This window comes from Camelina sativa, chromosome 4 (assembly GCF_000633955.1).
Source record: "Camelina sativa cultivar DH55 chromosome 4, Cs, whole genome shotgun sequence".
NCBI classification, from domain to species: Eukaryota; Viridiplantae; Streptophyta; class Magnoliopsida; order Brassicales; family Brassicaceae; genus Camelina; species Camelina sativa.
Genome location: NC_025688.1, coordinates 25,022,504 through 25,040,530, shown reverse-complemented (window position 1 = coordinate 25,040,530; position 18,027 = coordinate 25,022,504). Strand labels below are relative to the sequence as shown.

At 36.6% G+C, this 18,027-nt stretch overlaps 5 protein-coding genes, 1 long non-coding RNA gene and 2 pseudogenes across 6 annotated transcripts in view; 2 read left to right on the top strand and 6 right to left on the bottom strand.

The window, feature by feature from the left end:
- The window catches only part of LOC104782335 (guanylate-binding protein 4-like), a gene marked incomplete in the record, with an annotated part of 9,893 nt that extends 8,589 nt beyond the window's left edge, over positions 1-1,304 (bottom strand). The window contains 4 exon segments of the mRNA XM_010507238.2: positions 45-83; positions 173-242; positions 372-474; positions 928-1,304. Of these exon segments, the coding sequence (XP_010505540.1) occupies positions 45-83; positions 173-242; positions 372-474; positions 928-1,019 (304 nt within the window).
- Positions 1,585-2,659, bottom strand: LOC104782333 (protein ELC-like). The gene has a single exon (XM_010507237.1). It carries the CDS (start codon positions 2,650-2,652, stop codon positions 1,657-1,659), a length of 996 nt encoding a protein of 331 aa, XP_010505539.1. The 5' UTR covers positions 2,653-2,659; the 3' UTR covers positions 1,585-1,656.
- LOC104782334 lies at positions 3,053-4,806 on the bottom strand (annotated as a pseudogene).
- LOC104784266 (adenylate isopentenyltransferase 3, chloroplastic-like) lies at positions 6,509-7,908 on the bottom strand. Its single transcript, XM_010509317.1, has 2 exons — positions 7,889-7,908; positions 6,509-7,355 (listed from the first exon to the last, which is right to left on the bottom strand). Exons 1-2 carry the CDS (start codon positions 7,906-7,908, stop codon positions 6,509-6,511), a joined length of 867 nt encoding a protein of 288 aa, XP_010507619.1.
- On the bottom strand, positions 9,128-10,587 carry LOC104784265 (annotated as a pseudogene).
- Positions 12,756-14,044, bottom strand: LOC104784264. The gene is made up of 3 exons (XM_019244329.1): positions 13,681-14,044; positions 13,423-13,594; positions 12,756-13,327 (listed from the first exon to the last, which is right to left on the bottom strand). Exons 1-3 carry the CDS (start codon positions 14,005-14,007, stop codon positions 12,963-12,965), a joined length of 864 nt encoding a protein of 287 aa, XP_019099874.1. The 5' UTR covers positions 14,008-14,044; the 3' UTR covers positions 12,756-12,962.
- Positions 14,472-16,268, top strand: LOC104784263 (zinc finger BED domain-containing protein RICESLEEPER 2-like). Its single transcript, XM_019244226.1, has 2 exons — positions 14,472-15,357; positions 15,442-16,268. Exons 1-2 carry the CDS (start codon positions 14,472-14,474, stop codon positions 16,266-16,268), a joined length of 1,713 nt encoding a protein of 570 aa, XP_019099771.1.
- Positions 16,460-17,021, top strand: LOC104782332. Its single transcript, XR_766993.2, has 2 exons — positions 16,460-16,628; positions 16,815-17,021. It is a non-coding gene; the product is annotated as an uncharacterized LOC104782332 (long non-coding RNA).

The following is an 18,027-nucleotide window of genomic DNA, read 5'->3' as shown; positions in this document are numbered from 1 at the left end:
TGCTATCGAAGGATGATATTGTCCTCAGGACATTGGGGAGATACCTTTTGTTTTGGTGTCACGCATGTGTCCAACACCAAAACCTGATGACATTGAACATATTCGTAAGGCAATGTTCAGCACTAAGAATATAAGTGAAATGCAGAGCGCAAGTGTATGAGATAAGAAGCACCTTCATAACAGGAAAGGGAAAGAAGCTGATTGAGTAGAAATGATTTTCCAGAGCGATAAGGGCCAATCACCTGTAAAGGGAACAACAAGCAAAAAAGTTAGAAAAAAAAGCAACAAACTTCTTGGTCCAAAAAAAACCAGGTTCAGATAGAAAGAACATACAAATAATTGATAATGACTCAAACATCACTCTCACATACCGCAACAGCAGAAATAGGAGTAGTAATTCTGCTAATTGCTTCCAAACCTTCTCTGCTAAGCTGAAGCTTGGTATGACTAGGAGCAGGTTCAACAATAGGAAAACTGCATTAAGCAAACAAGGACCAATTGGGGAATTAAGAAGAGCCACACAAAAAAAACAAAAACTCAAAAGGTGTTTGCCCATCACAGATATGTTTTGCTACCACAACAATGTGGCTATAACAAACCTAATCATTCAGCTTATACGGCAATAGACAATAATACATTATCAAAATGATTGATGAGTTCCCATGTAAGACACACAAAAGCAAAAACCTTTCTTTCCTATCAGATTGCAAAGAAACAAAAAAAAACCATAGGTTCAATTCAATAATGAGATCCATTGCTACAATGTCTCTTTCTTTCCAATTGCTACAACTACAAGATGCTGCACGATAGTTCAGAAACTAAAAAAAGGACAAGACTTTATAACCCAAACTGTGTGATATTATACAAATCTAAGGAGCTTCTTGGTGGGCAATGACAAGAAGGGACAAGAAAGAAAATGACACTTACGCCTGGTGAAAATTTTCGATCGAGAGAGAGGTTGACGACAAGAGACAGAGAGAGAAGAAGAAGAAAACAAAGGTCCGGCTTGAAATCTCCATTTGACCAAAGATTAGAACACGATCCGTTTTATGTACCCCGATTTGCCGTTACAAAGTCGTCAATACATAGGAATTGAGACAAGACCCCACACTTGTAGGATGAAGAAGAAGACGAAGAAGGAGAAGAAGGGATCTTGGGGGAAACCTGGGGAGGTGGGTGTACGTTACGAATCGGTGCACCCGCAGAGAAGGTTTGCACGAGATCTTAGTTTAACGCAGAGAGAGGAACACTCGATTCTATGCTTTCGTAGCAAAACCGGGTAATGACGACCATACCCCAAAGATTTGACCCTAACAAAAGATGTGCTTAGCTTGACTTATCTCTCGAGGGTGTTATAGTAATTTTAAGATAATTCTTTGGTCAGCTTATTCAAAAGTCAATTGTAAAATTTGCAAACTTAACATTGAATGATTTAGTAAACTTTATTATATAGCTTATGAAACAGTCAATTTAAATAAATATTGGTATATGCTTTTAATACCATGACAATTTCAAGCTTCATATATTAAAGTATGATCATCATCATAAGCATTCCTAATCCTAAGTTAGTTATTAGTGGTAAGCTGAGCCTAATCATGAGTTAATTTACCGAAAAAGAAGATAAATTTACAAAAAGAAAAGGTTCACAACGAACTCTCAAATATGAAAAGATTGGATTTTTAAACGATTCTGCCTAATGAAGAATTGTTCTCTGGCCAAGACTCTCACTTGCTTTAGATACGAACCTATCTCCAACTCTCCTCTCGCCGCTGCTTCTTCCAGTACCCTCAACACATCTTCAATGGCGTCGTCTTCTGCTAATCCTTCCACCTCCGATTCAATTTCGAACATTTCTTCGATTCCCATATCATCAATCGACGTCGATTTCGTCAGTTTGCGATAGTTCGTCTCTGCCCAGTTCTCCAAAACATCGGTGTGTTCTTTGAGATTCAAAGCTCTCACCTTTAATGTCTCTCTCTCGTTCTCAAGCTCGGTGATGATTGTATTAACAGATTCGGTTCTTTGCTTCATCTCTGATTGGAGTTTCCAGAGGTTCTCAATCTCTTCCTCTGATCTTTCCATGATTGTTAGAACGTCGTAGTGGAGACTCGTGGCTAATCGATCTAAAGCTTCTGTTCTCGAAATCGATAGGTTCCGTTTTGGGATTGAATCAGTGAGTACAAATGGGTGATCGTTAGCGAGAACTTTCTTGAGGTTACGGATGAAATTGAGTAGATTGCATCGTGGGTATTCCCATGTTTCGATGTATCTAGAGTTTGTGAATCCTGAAGAACTAACGAATGGGTGGTTGGTGCGAATTGGAATCGAAGCAGGGTTTATAAACACTAGAGGAGGCGTTATTGGGTAGTTTTCGTGGATCCAAATGGTTAATTCCACGTTTGGGAGTTGTGTAGTGGAGTTTCGAATGCGTAGAGATCCTTCAAGGGAAAAGAGTTGAACTTTGGCTCCGTTGTTGTGGTTGAATGTATCGGTTGAGAGCTCGAAGTTTGGATAGTCTTGGAGGAATGAAGTTAGATGCTTTCTGATTAGCCATTTCTGATCAGGATCGGTGTAAGATAGAGCAAAGGAACCGGTGGCAAGAAGGGCTTTTTCTATGAATTTGACTGAAGAAGATGATGATGATGATGCCATTTGAAAAGGTTAGTGACTCTGAGGCTAAAGCTTGTTCTGTGCTATTTATGACGTTCTGTGGTTTTGAGTTCTTTGGATTTATTGTTTTATATATTATGAAATGACTTGAAATGTTTTGGGTCAAGCTTAGAGAACAAGGGATAGTGACTGTTCTTTTGTTTCGTGGAAGTTTACATTCTTGGAAAGAAGATACTTTTGCTAATTGTCTTTTTCTCTTCTAGATTATTATTATGTTTTGTCACTGGATGATTGATTAGGTTTGTATGTATTTAATAGAATTATCCATTTTGGCTTGGTCTAAATTTACTAATTTAGTCTCAATACTTTAATTTGAAGCTAATAGGGGTTTGACTTGGATCTGCTGTTCGTTTTGGGGAGTTTCAGTATTGAGGTATCAAATTCTGGGAATTAAGTTCTCATATAAAGACTTGATGACCAAATAGCTGAACATTGCTAAGTCTTTTTGTATTTTGAAGGAACTTAAATGCATTGATAAAAGTCTTTTGCTGTGCGCTGTGCAGTCTCGTTTGTTCCTCAGTAAATTTACATCTCTTTGGGACTCTACTCAAATTTTATGGTGACATGGTTAGTAAGTTGCTCTGGCTTAGTTTTTCAGCTTTGTCCCTTGCCATTAGATTTTAGTTGTAGTCGCTTTGGTATAATCTCGTTTCAGATTTTAATTTAGTTGATGCAAATTTTTTCCTTTGACCACCTTTTTTTTTTGTTCAAATCTCGATGAACAATTTTCCAAACCAAACTACAAGCTGTGAGAACATCTTTTCCTTATTTTTCTCTGTTGAGATTTGAGACAATTCTTGTCTGCGTACATATTGTAGTGAAATTTTGGTGATAGGTTTAGGAAAAAGTGAACAATCCAAGCCCCAAATTAATACATTACAACCCATCATTGCAATTTATCATTTAAGATCTTAATATATTCAGCATCAGGATATGTACTTATCTTTCTATTTTGTGTTTTCTTCGTCCCGAGCATGTATTTTCTTTCTTCGTCCCATTGTCCCGAAAGGTGTTCCTTTTTCTTCTCTAGATGCTTCACCCTTTGTTTGAAATCTGTATATATATTCCTTGCAGATTGCTTTTTCTTCCCAGTCTTTTTGAAGCTCTCTGATAACCTAGTTAATTTGCAAACGTCATCCCATTGGTTAACTGGTGTAGAGTAAGATAGATTAGTGGTCAAATGAAAAAAAAAAGGATCTTACTTTTATTTCCAGCTCCACAGATTTTCTCAAACTGTCATGACTTGTGTGGTTACAGACCAGTGTACAATTTGAAAGAGCTTTGTTGTCTCTGCGCTTGTTTTTCTCTTTAACCTCTTTTAGTAGATCATGTACAGCTTTTCTGCAGTCACTTTTTGGCATTCTTCCTTGGATGTAGTTGTGCTAATTATATGGTAAGGCAATAGTTCAGAATGGTTCTAGTAAGTAAACTAATAGGATTGGTATAAGCTAATTATAGGATTATAGGATTTAAGCTTAACAATAGCAATATTACCTTTCTGCTAAATTGTCTGTAATCACGTATATCTTCATGGTCCAGCTCTTGGCATTGTACTTACTGCTGAAGTACCATCTTATTTCATGTGCTAAGCTTTTACTGCTGTTGAACTTGAGGCTCCAAATATACAAAAAGTCTAAGGATATGTCAAATACAGTATGATAGATTTGTGTTTATATATTGATCCTGGAGCTCATATCTATATTAAATCATAATGATACTGTTTGTTTGGAAGAAGAGCATTACATGATCAATGGTTTCTTCTGTTGTATCTGTTATAGGTAGCTTGTCAAGAGCTTTCTGCAAGTGCTCTACCAGCTTGTTGCAGTGGACAATGAAGTTTGCAGCTGAGTGACAGCTATTGACAGCGCGCCTTCTCTCATCATATAAGGTCAGCCGCTGTCACTGCCAACAAAAATAGAAAGAAAAAAAAAGCATTTGGATGGCCGTCCTATGGGTTGTAAGTTTCAGGGTTCACATGTTTTAAAAACTTACTCTTGTTTGCTTGCCTGTTCCAGTGAACTGACCAGAAATAATAATTCCCCCGGTGACTGTGTGGGGGTTTACAACAGAGCTCGCCAGAGTGAAGTCTGATGCTGCCGGTGACTGCGGCAATAACATGGCCGTCGATATCTTCATAACTTAGATGATATATGAAAACTTTGCAACTATATATAAACTTCAGATTTTTTTTTTTTTAAATGTTGTTTGCTCGTCGAGACTTGTAATCTCTCACTTATAAAGAAATTGTAATCATGATTATTTATAAAGAAGTTGGAAAAGATTCTCGTGTGCCCCTCTCTCATACTCAGACAATCGCGGAGAAAAGTGAAACAAAAGATGTGGGAGGAAATAATTCATTCAATCACGGAACCTATGGAACATAGTATTTGCTTAACATCATAGGTTTCTGTATTTCCTTTTAATACTATACTATATATAGACAGTGCGGTTATAATATAAAATATCGGAAATTGTATCCAATATCCATAATTGGCCTCTCTCTCCAGAACACGACAACAAGTATACCAAACGACTTTTGTTTTTGTTTTGGGACAGATAATGGTGACCTAGTGATAACTGATAACCCTACCAATCTTCGATTTTGAGTTTTTTTTCTTACTAACAGTTTTTGGAATTTTAATGTTTAATGAAGTTGTTGGAATTTTTTTTTGCTTGCCGATTCGAATAAACGAGAAGTTTTCTATTTGAAATAAAAATGGCAATTTGATTATATATTATGTTATTTGACTAAAGGACTCTCCCTTCACTATAAAGAATATTTCGCACGAGTTTATTTGTATACGAAGAATATGCATAACTCTTTTTTTTTTTAGTCTTATGATTCATTTGCTTTGTGTCTACATGTGATATTTATTAAAATATGTCAACTTAATGTAGTAACAGTGATGAAAATATACATTAACCATTACCAAATAGAAACTACATTGTCTATGATGATCTTTTAGACTAAATTAGGAGTACAGTTAAGTTTAAACTTATATTTCCCTAAAGTTTCCATTGTTTTGGGATAAATTTTTGATTTAGTAATGTTTAATACTATACTAAACGTTGTATTTAAATAGTAATTTCACTTTTTAAGTATGAGAAAACTGGAGCTTTTCACCGTGTGAAGATTTCATTTAGATAAGATGTCGGTTGCCCAAAAGGCCACCAATAGGAAGCACTTATTTACTAAGCAGAGAGTTTGAGAGCTTAATTTATGATTTTGTAAGTCAATATGAAATATCGGCAAGTTGAGTTTAGAGCGTTAGTTAACCGGAATCATAGACAAAGATGTGAGAAATCACTTAAGCTCCGTTCAGAACACAAGATCACAGCATATACAAACTAAGATGGCATGTTCAGTGAAGTTGTTCGCCACAACAAGCCCACAAGACTTCTGTAACAGCTATAACTCATTGTCGAAGATTCATGAAAATATTCTCTTCATAATTTTTCCACTTTCTAACTTATAGAAACAAAATGATGCATATTATAAAAAGTTTTTTTCGTTTGAAATTGATTTTCTATTTCAATTCAATTGTTTTTTTTTCTTTTTTCTCTTAACCTTTTTTCCCGAACTAGAAAAGAAAACACTCCAAACCTCTTCATTATTTTTAGAATATACTTCACACTCACACAAAAGTACAAAAGTACGAAATTAAGAAAACTAAAGAAAATAACTAAAAGGAAAAAAAAACAAATTAAAACACACCCGACCCGTTGACCAAAACAAATAAAAAGGAAGAAAAAAAAACACACCAAAAAGGCAAAAGCCTCGCTACGTGACACGGTGGCGAAGCTTTTCCACCAACGAGAGACGGTTCACGGTTAGCACTTAGTAGTGTCCTTGCAGAAACCGCGACACATAACTGGTGCTTGGCCCAGCCACCAGACTCTTCCACGCCGCGTCAGCATCCGCCTTCCACCTCCGCGTTGTGATAACCGGAGTTGTATCCAATCTCTGGACGCACCACTTGTTCACACTTCTCAACCGCTGGATCTTTTCTCTCTCGTTACACGCTAACGTGAAAGTATTCTTCTTTATTTCTTCCACCACTTCACTAAACAGCACTTGTCTCTCTCCCGCATCCAAGAAGGGCTCGTTCTTGAGAAACCTGTCGAACTCTGAAATCCCAACTGCGTTCTTGATCCCTTCCGAGTAGTTCTTTGAATCAGAAAAGTTAAACAGTTCTCTAACTTCCTCAACCATTCCATTCGCCACCATCTTATCAACCCTCTCAGACACAACACCGCGCAAAATAGGAACTGCCACGTCGACCCACAGGAAACAGCAGTCGTATCTGGACCCGTCCAGGACTAGATCCTCCAAGAAAGAGTTTGAGCCGCCAACGACGATTGGAAGTTTTCCACGGTCGGTAATGGCTTCGATGAGGAAACTCGCCCTGTCGCAGAAATCCGCGGTGGTGAAGTAGTCGGCTCCAGGCGGAAGGACGCTGAGGAGATGGTGAGGGACGCCGCGTTTTGTCTCGGACGTAATCTTGTTGCTTACAATGTCGAGACCTCGGTAGACTTGCATCTTGTCGGTATTTATGATCTCTCCCGAGAAACGAGTGGCTAGGTCGACGGAGAGTCGCGACTTGCCGGTACCGGTGGCTCCCATGATGACCACGAGTTTGTCCTTGCGAGCGTAGGGCTTTAAAATATCCATATTTGGACAAAAGCTTAAAAACAAAAGATGATTTCAGCTCAGATAAGAATCTCCGGTGAAAATCCAAGAGAGAGCTAAGGTAAAAAAAGAAGAAGATATTGGATCGATGGGGAAAAAGAAATGAACTACAAATGAATGAGATTTATCTTTGCTCTTATGTTGAATGAAAATGGTAAGTCTCATGTTCTTTTATAGAAGAGAGTAGCTTAGTAAAGTGAACAAAGGAGGAGAAGGGAGACTAATCTAACGTATTAGTGATGTTGAGGCTGGAAGCCCGCTTAATTACCTAAACGGGCTCCATAATAATTCAGGCTTGTTACCTTTCTATTCCCGTAAATTATGTTTCTAATATTCTAAGTGCTTTTTGGTATTTAGTAGTATCTTCTGAAACACTAAGTGTAACTTACTAACTCATGTACAATAATAGTTTTTGGTTTGGTCTTTGAGTTGAAATGATAACAAAATTGTGGTATATGGAATTCCGAAACTGCTTTTCTTTATTTATTATAATCACTTTACCACAACAAGTCGTGATGTATTGCTTACCTTTTTGATGTAATATGCATAGATATTGTAGAATATTAATGTAATCCAGCCCGAAACTAATATATTACAACCCATCATGATAATTTATCATTCAACATCTTGATATAATAATAAGCCTCAGGTTATGTACGTACCTATCTTCCTAATCATGCGTTATCTTTTTTCCTAGCATGATTTTTCTTTCTTCGTCCCATTCTCCAGAAAGATGTTTCTCTTTCTTCTCTATATGCTTCACCTTTTATTTATTTGAAATATTTATATATATGTTTTTCTTCTCAATCCTTTGTTTATATTGTAACTAGATTCACATGCAACCTAAAATGACATGATTATGCAACATACCAATTAACACTCTAAAAAAACACAAGATATCAATAGGTTTTTTTTCCTTCTTCTTGTCTAATTTACTCATTTATTTCTTTAGCGTTGACGAATATGAATTTAAGATTGTTGATATTCTAAGTAAACTATGGCAATTTATTTGAAGTTCGAATCCTGTTATGAAACCCAATTTTTAAGAAGGATTTCCATCGAACTTCAAAGTGCTGACAAAGTTAACGCTTATAAAAAATATTAACTAAATATATTAGCTTTTGTTGGGCTTAAAATCTAGATCGAGTAGTTTGGTTTGAAAACGTTCTGAACTTTAGGTGATCCAATAAAAACCAATTTGTATCTTTATTATGTCCATTTTTTTACTGGGACTAGATCGATTTTATAAAATGAAAGCCTAAAAAAAAAAAGAAATTGAAAGACAAAAGGAGGAAATGTCTTTTGTTACTTGTGATGTATTTAAAAGAAAAAAAAAAAAAACAGAAGAAGGTGTGTGTCTTCAAAATTACAATTAACTCTTATCTTTGACTTACACAATGGTAATCTTATTATTTTAGTGTTTGTTTTGCAAATTTGAACTACCTATAGAAGAAATATTTCAATTTTTTGGTTTGTGTGAATTACCATCAATCATGAGGTTTTAGATTCATAAGAGTCACTACACCGAACGTAGAATATTCAGGAGTGTTTTGACTTGTAATCTTTTTATCTAAATTGTCGATCGGTTTGAAAGTTGATGTCAAGCAATATAATATCTATACGCATATAAAAAATCAGATTTTCATATATAACCACAGTTACAAGATGACCGTATTTACAAGATATGAGCGTTCAAGTTCAACATCAAAGGAGGGAGAGCTTACCAGTTTGCTCTTAACTCCCTTTGGTAGACTTGCTACTTAAAGGTCAAAAGACTAACTGATTAAGTGCCTTTGTAGAGGACCCATCATCCTCCAATACCCTACAAGCTCCTTCCTTCATCTCCTTCATCTTAATCCTCACTCCTTTACCTTTTTTACCTTGAATCAATCCTTTACCTTCCATTAATCCATTCACCACTCTAGCCACCTCTTCTTTTCTCACCACCCCATTATGGCCCGCATGAGCCCTAAATGCTACGCGTATATCTTCAGTCAACAACATAGCATTCATCTTTTGCTCAGCGTATAATGGCCATGCTATTAGTGGAACTCCGTTTACTATACTTTCTAGAGTCGAGTTCCATCCACAATGAGTCAAAAACCCTCCAGTGGATGGATGGGCTAAAATAAGAGCTTGTGGTGCCCAAGAGGGGATCACGAAACCTCTGCCTTTTGTCCGTTCTAGAAACCCTGATGGTAAACAAGTTAATGGATCGGTTTTGCTATGCGAATCGAAATAGGAAGAATTTGCAGCCGAACTTGGACTTCGTATGACCCAAAGAAACCGTTGGTCACTTTTTTCAAGACCAAGAGCAAGCTCATTGATCTGCTCACATGTGAGTGTACCACCACTACCAAATGACACATACAAAACCGAACTGAGCGGTTGGTCATCCAACCACTTTAAACATTCCAACTCTTCAAACTGGTTATCCTCTTGCTTACCAGTGTTAACCAATGGTCCGATCGGATAAACCGGCGGTTTATCAACCCGGTTCCTGCAAAGCCTTTATAGCATTTGGCTCTAGCTGGACGAATGAATTCACAAGAATCCCTTTGGCTTCTTTGTACCTCTTGCTGATGTGTGTACAAGCCATTTGTATCCCTCGTTCTTCCTATCTTGAGCCGTGTCAATAATATATTTACCAGATACCGGTACACATCCGGGGAGCTTTACCGGTTCGGTTAACTCCCAAAACTCACACGGCACCGTTTCATCTAGTCTAGGCAAATGGAGAAAAAACGACAAGACGTTTGCATTGGATGGGTAGAAAATGTACGGTGACACTTGAAATTCATGTGCTACGTCAAAAGCGTTTGTACCAAAAAGATCAACCACGAGAGCCGTCGGCGAACGACCTTCCTCCGCCAAAGAGTTGAAGACTCGCCGGAGCTCAGGGTTAGATCGAGTCACGGTGTGGGAGATACGAGTTAAGATACGAGCCGTTGACGGGAGATCTGTGAGATTGACGGGAGGAAGAAAGACGGAGGAGATTGACGAAGGGAGAGAGTCTAGGACAGTTCTCTGAGCTATTGTCGGTGGACCTTCTCCAATGACAACAAAGGTCACGGTGGTGATGCTGTCACGGTGAATGAGTCTTTTAGCCAACTCGACGAATGGGATGAGGTGACCCATTCCTGGAGTCGGTATGATAACAACGTGTGACGCTTTAGACTCTTCCATTGATGCAAAAAGTTTCAACTACTGAGTTTTGTTTCACTCTTCTTCTTTTGTAGCTTGTGATTTGTTAACAACGTGTCGTATCTTTTGTTTCTTTTGTAATTTATGAGGTTTTGAGTAATGAATTTATATAGAGAGAGTTCGTGTGTGTATCATTACTCATTAGAATCTCACATCTCAAATTCCCACGTTAACCCTTTCGTATCGGATGTTGTGTTTTAAGCAATGTTTAAAACTAAAAATAATTATAGTTAAAATGGGGTTATCTAATTTGATTGTATCATTTTTGAATACTATCTATCTATATGTGATTTATAAATTTAGAAGATGTTAAAAATATCATTTATTTAAAACGTAATATGTATATGCTGTTTTTTTTACAGAAAATATTTATAGATACGTATATGTATTTAAAATTCGTAATGCACAAATAAATATGTTTTAGGTAACTTATACACACAAAAAAGAGAGGCAAAAAGGGCCTTCACTGTTTAAAAAAGAAAGGAGAAAAGGAAATATGCCAAAATTTTATCTTAAGAATTTTTAAATAAAATATTCCCAAACATTCCTTATTTCACTAAAAAAAAAATATGAATCTTCCAATTTTAATAAAATTAGGTGTTAAGAAAAACTAGTTCTCTTAATATATAGGAATGGACAAAAGCTTGATTAATCTATTAGTGTCACCATAAACCGGACCACATTACTCTTTTGAAGAACTTGACCAACTTCTCAGAAAACTCGGGTAGGGTTCCGAACACATGAAAACCTACAAAGACCAAATACATTAGGACAAAAGACAAGACAAACAAGATAACCTTCTTAGGGACCACCACATATCTCTCATCTGCATCACCCTGTCTTCCTCTTGGTGCACCCGCTTCTTCTTCTCTCCTTTGGAGGTCGGTCATTTGGCAGTGCAGGTAGACCACGCACACAATAAAAAGTATGATTCCTTTTTCATTGTCAAGGTGACGACTTGCAAGAAACACGAGCGAGCCCACCAGAAAGAATATATACACGAACCGCACATCACAGTAGTCATCGTTAAGTTGTACATATTATGCTCCATCCTATTTTTTCTATCTTTCTCCTATATAGTTTTAGCTTTTATTTTATTTTATACAGTATATACTATATAGTCACTAGATTGACACACGTTTGCCATAACAATACACATCACATTAACAAGAAAAAGAGTCAGTCAATGGCGCATTAACCAACAATATGCAATATTAATTTATGAGATTCACATTTCTAGTCAGATTTTTGTTATTCCTAAGCATTCCTTATTTCACTAAAAATATGAGTCTCATAATAAAATCTTAGATTTTAATAAAATTTCATAATTAAAGGATTTTTAAAATTTTTTTTTTTGTTAAGGAAAATATGTAAAAATGTATATAAATCGAATTTTAATTATTTGAAGCCAGCCATATCTAACCGAACATTAACTACATGTAAAGTATTTAGTCCACACTAATTAATACAAAATCATATAATAGCTCGTATTATAATCTTTAGAAAATTTTGTCTAACTTAAATGCACAAACTGCAAACTGATGTATTGAGCGCAGTTAAGTAATTTGCGTAACAAAAAGTTATGCGTTATGTTTGAATTCAAAAATTCATTGTGGTGTTCATTGAATTATGCGTCACGTGGCACGTAGAGTCGTAGATGGTGAGAAAAGGAGCGGTTAGACAACTTAGTTAATTATAAGAACATTAGCTTAGAAAAAATGGAAGAGAGTATTGAACAAAGAAAGAAAACAAATTTATAATATTAGTAACGACTTATGAACTAAATAGAGACTAGAGAGTATATTAGTATTAAAAGAATTGTATGATTTGATTAAACGAGAAAAAGAATCAGTTAAGATTTATGAGCTATACAAAGTATTTTGTGATGCGGATATTATTAAACACTTTATATCGTGGGTGAACACAAAGGCTATAGCAGCCAAATATCATAACATCAGAAATGTTATTGTTGATAAATATATATTTAAATATTCCGAAGGCTCATTGAATTTTTAAAAATATATTCTTAAGACTGGTGCTCAGACGAAAATTTCATATCTTACGTTTCCTCAACGACTTATTATATAACTTATTGCATTGTTATAATATAGTCAAATGTTCTTCTGATCATATTATGAATGTCTCAAGAAAAACGTATAGGCATAGTAGTAATTAGAATGCTATAGCCCTCACAAAGCAAACCATAGAGTTGGATGGATCACACTCTCCCTTACAACCCAGCAAAAAAAAGACCAAGGGGAGACACTACTTTTAGGCGTGTATGGATCATCCTCTGTTACATAACCCTTAATATCAAAAAAACTATAAGGGATTCAAATACTCCTACTAAATCTCACACCTCTCTAGAAGGTTATGTCACATATATATAAACAAACCTTCAGACACCAAAGACTATGGATCCTATCGATCCAGTTATCATATCTACTGATTCCTGCTTCACTTCTTCATCTGAGTTTTGATCATCACGAACATAAGAAGACAGCCACTTGGATTTCACATACTCAGCTCTCCTCCATGGCGGCACATGAAGTCCTTTCTTCTTCAAACTCTCCTTTGCCGCTTTACATATAAGCATGATGATCCTCTGAAGCCGATCCGCTTTCCCAACAAAGATGTAAGGCAGAGTTTGCAGCATCGACTTGTACGTCTTCGTTGCACGAGCAATCTCGAACTTGGATTTGAAGTCGATGTCAATCAACAGTCTTTCACCTTTGATTATCACATCCACATAATCATATTCCCCTGTTTCCATTTCACAAAACAACCAACTCTATTGTCAATCAAGAAGCTACGAAATGGCTTTGGCTTTACAGAAAAATCAAAGCTATAGACTATACCAACAGGACAAGAAGGCGATTTCTCCCAGCGAGATTTGCATACAGCCGCATCATAACCTAAGCTCACTAACCCATTGACCACATCTTTCAAGCAACTCTTACTTATTTCCACAATCTTGGTAACGTCAGCTTGTAAATTCCTCTCCCAGACGCTCGTACAAGGAACCAAACTCTACAAGAAATTGAATCTCACATACATCATGTTTCTGCTAATCGAAACAAACACATGAGTCTAGGAACAAAACGATGAAACCATACCTTGAGGATCTCACAAGCTTCACCAGAAGAACATTTCAAACCATCGGACCATTCAGTCTCATCATCAGAGCTCTCCGTACCACTCCCGCTAAAGCAACTGCAACGGCTACGTCCACACCGCTGTTTCTCACCACCACCGTTGTTGTTATCCTCGATGAAGTTTAGAACCATCTTCGCTAAACAAACCGAGCTCGGCTCAAAATCTCCAGAGTTACCTCTCGAAAGCGGCGCATCCACATCAACGCCTGGAAACTTCTCGGACACGTTCTTAACAGTGAACTGACGCTCAAAGAGACGCTTCAACCTCGATTTCGGCATTTGTTTCATCGTCTCCGGGAAAGGTACCTCTTCCGATACAGTTTTGACTTTGATCTTCTTTACTTCTCTAATTCTCTTAATCAAATGTCACAGAGTATTAGAAATTTAGAATATTAGTTGTTGTTGTCTTGTTGTTATATTATATTAGTTGGATTGTTTTTTTCTATTATTGGTTGAGGTTTAGTGATTTTGATTTATGAGTAAGATAAAACTATGAATCTTTACTGGTGATGATTTTGCTGTGAATTAAACAATAGCAATTGGAGCCATTTGCGTAAGATAAAAATATATAATTATGTATGAAGTTTGAACAAAAAACTACATACACTTTTTTTTCTTGTTCTATACATGTGTGTTGATATTTTTTGTCTTTCGTCTTTATCAACTGATACGTGTTTGTTGCTATTATTTTCTCTGTTCTTGGAGTTTTTTTTGTGAAATATAGCTAATGGTTGTGACTTTATGCTTTTTAAATGTCTTCTCAAGACAACAACGACAACATGTTTGAAGAAGAGGTTGAAGGAGAAGAAGAAGAACCTCGACAAACTACTGCAACTAGTGGCTCTAAAAGGCAAAAAAGCGGCACAACTGCTAAATCAACCTCTGATTCTCCTTTGGTGAAAGTAAGGAAACAAATGGCTCCAAGATCGGATGTGTGGGCTCATTTCATTAAACAGATTGTTGATCCCAAGCTGGCCAATTGTCGATATTGTGGAGCAGAGATAGGGTGTGACACAAAGACGAATGGAACAAGTACTATGAGAGGTCACATAACAAGATGTAAGTTGTTCAAAGCTCATGAAGAGGCAGGAAGTCAAAAGGTTCTAAGTAGTGATCCTAGTGGTGTCATGACAACTACCATGAAGTATGACAAAGAACTGTTTCGAAGATCAGTCAATGAAATGATAGTGTTAAATGAGCTGCCATTCTCCTTTGTTGAATCAGAGGGCTTTAGACGATTTTGCTTTAATTTGCTGCCATGTTATCATGTTCACTGCCGAAGGACAGCGACGAAGGATATCTTTGCAATGTTTTTGCAAGAAAAAGTTGCTTTGAAGAAGCTGTTCACAAGTGAGAAGAAGAGGATATCTCTCACTACAGACATTAGGGTAGCTCCTACGACCTCATGTAGTTACATGGTTGTAACAGCACATTGGATCGATGCAAATTGGGTTATGCAAAAGAGGATCATCAATTTCAAGCCCGTCATAGACCATAAAGGGGAAACAATTGCATCACACCTTGTCCAATGCTTAGAAGAATGGGGGATTGAGAAAGTATTCACTGTAACGGTTGACAATGCGAAAGAAAATGACAAAGCTCTACGGTTATTCATGGATGCTTTGAGGCTGAAGGAAGGTAATGCCTTGATTCGAGATGGAAAATTTTTACATATGCGTTGTTGTGCTCACATTTTAAATCTGATTGTGAGGGATGGTTTAGCGCATGTGAGACAGAGTATTGTTGCCATTCGAAATGCGGTGAAGTATGTGCGGTCATCTAGTACAAGGTATAAATCATTTGAATTGCGTGTCGAGACTGGAAATGTGTCTAGAGGCAGCTTGTGTCTGGATGTTGTCACTCGATGGAATTCAACCTATCTTATGTTGAGTGCTGCACTTAAGCTACGGGTTGCTTTCCAGAAGATGCTAGAAGAAGACATGCCATACAATGAATACTTCCTTGAGCATGAAACAGATGAGGATGGAGTCGTGAGGGAGTTACCGCCACAAAAACGGATTGGACCACCATCTAATGCAGATTGGGAAGAAGTGGGAAAGATGGTAAAGTTTCTGAAAATCTTTTTCAACTGCACATTAGCGTTTTCAGCTTCTAAATCCGTGACTTCCAGCATGTGTTACAATGAGATTTTCATTGTGGAGAAGAATTTGATCGCACTAAGCACCCACAATGATGAAAGAGTAAGGAACCAAGCAGGAAGTATGAGGGCTAAGTTTGACAAATATTGGGATGGCATTTTGAATATGAATCCACTAGTGATTATTGCAAGTGTGATGGATCCAAGAAACAAGATGCAGTTTGCTACTATTTGTATTGACAAACTCTATGGAAAAAATACCATAGGCCAAGTGAGACCCCTGGATCAAGAAGTGGACATACAGAGTTTGACCAGCCAAGTGTTGTCTTTGATCTATCTGATGATGATGAGTATGATAGGTCTAATGAAGTTTACATGGAGATGGACAATGAAGTTGGAAATGAAGAACTATGTTGTGAGCTTGACATCTACTTGCTGGAGAAAGTTGTGAAAAGAGATCATAATAGTTTGGGTATGGATTATGATGTTTTAGCATGGTGGAGGAGTAACAATCAGAAGTATCCTGTCTTGGCAGAGTTAGCAAGAGATATTCTAGCTGTACAAGTGTCTTCTGTTGCTTCGGAATCAGCTTTTAGTACCAGCGGTCGTATTTTGGATCCTTTTCGAAGTTGTTTGACACCTTATATGACATAAGCTTTGGTATGCACACAACAATGGTTGAGGAATTCTATTGCAGAGGAAAAACTTGCTAACTTGGCTGAAATGTTTGAAGAGCTTAATTTCCATGAATCACTTGGTACCACGACTGAAACCATTGAAGAGTAGGTCATTAGACCAGTACCATCATGAGGTTTGCCATATGCTTTGTTTCAGCTTCTCTACTTGTTTATGCTTCGTCTATAATCTTTGTTTTGACTTATATATTGTTATGTTTTGGTAGCTAGTCTGATTAGTGTTGTTCTTGTCTAATTAGTGTCTTGTTTTTGTTCTGACTTATATATTGTTTTTTTTCTCTTTTACTTGTTGTATATTCAAGATCAAGAGTCAAGACCCCTTTCAAAGGAGCGTGTTGATCTGTCTCAAAGAACCACAAGTGGTACAAAGGATGTTTTCAGTTTGTGTTATGTGTGATTTATTATGTTATGTCTCTCTTTGATGTTTGTTTTCAGTTTGTGTTATCTATGTATGACTTAAGACTCATGTTATGTCTACGCTCAGTACTATATGTTTTCAGTTTTTGTAATGTATGAAACTATGACTTATGATTACGTTATGTCCGATCAATTAATTAGGTGAGCATTGCAATATCATTACAACTTATACTTTACAACACTACACATTATAGATTATAGATTATCATCATTTATATATCTCTTAAATTGATTTTTATCATAATATCGATAAAAATCAATTTAGAAATGGATAAAAAGCAATTAGAAAGGCAAAACCGAAATAACCAAACTTATCCAAATTAAATCTGAATTAACTGAATTAACCGAATTAACCGAATTAACTGAATTAAACCGATTTTTTTTGATAATTTCGGTGAAAAAATATAAAACCGAATTTGTCTACAACCGAACCGAACCGAACCGATTTTGAGTTTCGGTTATTGCAGTGACAAATTCAAAATATAAAAAAAAAACCGAAAAACCGAAAAAACCAAACCGAAAAAACTGAAAAAATCGAAGTCCCAAGGCTAGAATTTATAAAGGGAAGATGATATTGTGTACACGTTTGTATCCTACGTGTTCAACAAATAGCTAAAACGATAAGAGGGGCATACGTGTCGTGAGATCAACGGTGTTTGTTCTTCGCCAAGTCTAGGTGGCTAAGATCTAATGCCTCTTGGTTTGAGGAAAAGTCGAGAATACCCTCGAAGGTTCGTCGTGAAGAGGGACGTGTCAATGACTCCACTTGAGGCGGAGTCTGTTAGCAAAACTTCGCCCGGAATAACTTGGGGGAAAAGAGTGGGGGGAGATATGACGGAAATGGCCCTCCCGGTTTCGACGTACGTACTTTTACGTGTTTTGGCTTGGCATATTCCTTTAGTATCTCTCCGTACATATCATACTACACCGTAATAATCCACTAAAGCGTATTTATTAAGACAATCTTGCAAAACAAATAAAAGATTTTTTTTTTCTTAATCAAAATTTAGTAAATTAAAAAATGAATTAACATTGATTCGATTATATTTGATTATTTGCACATTCAAATAACATTGATCTTTTTTTTTTTTTTTTTTT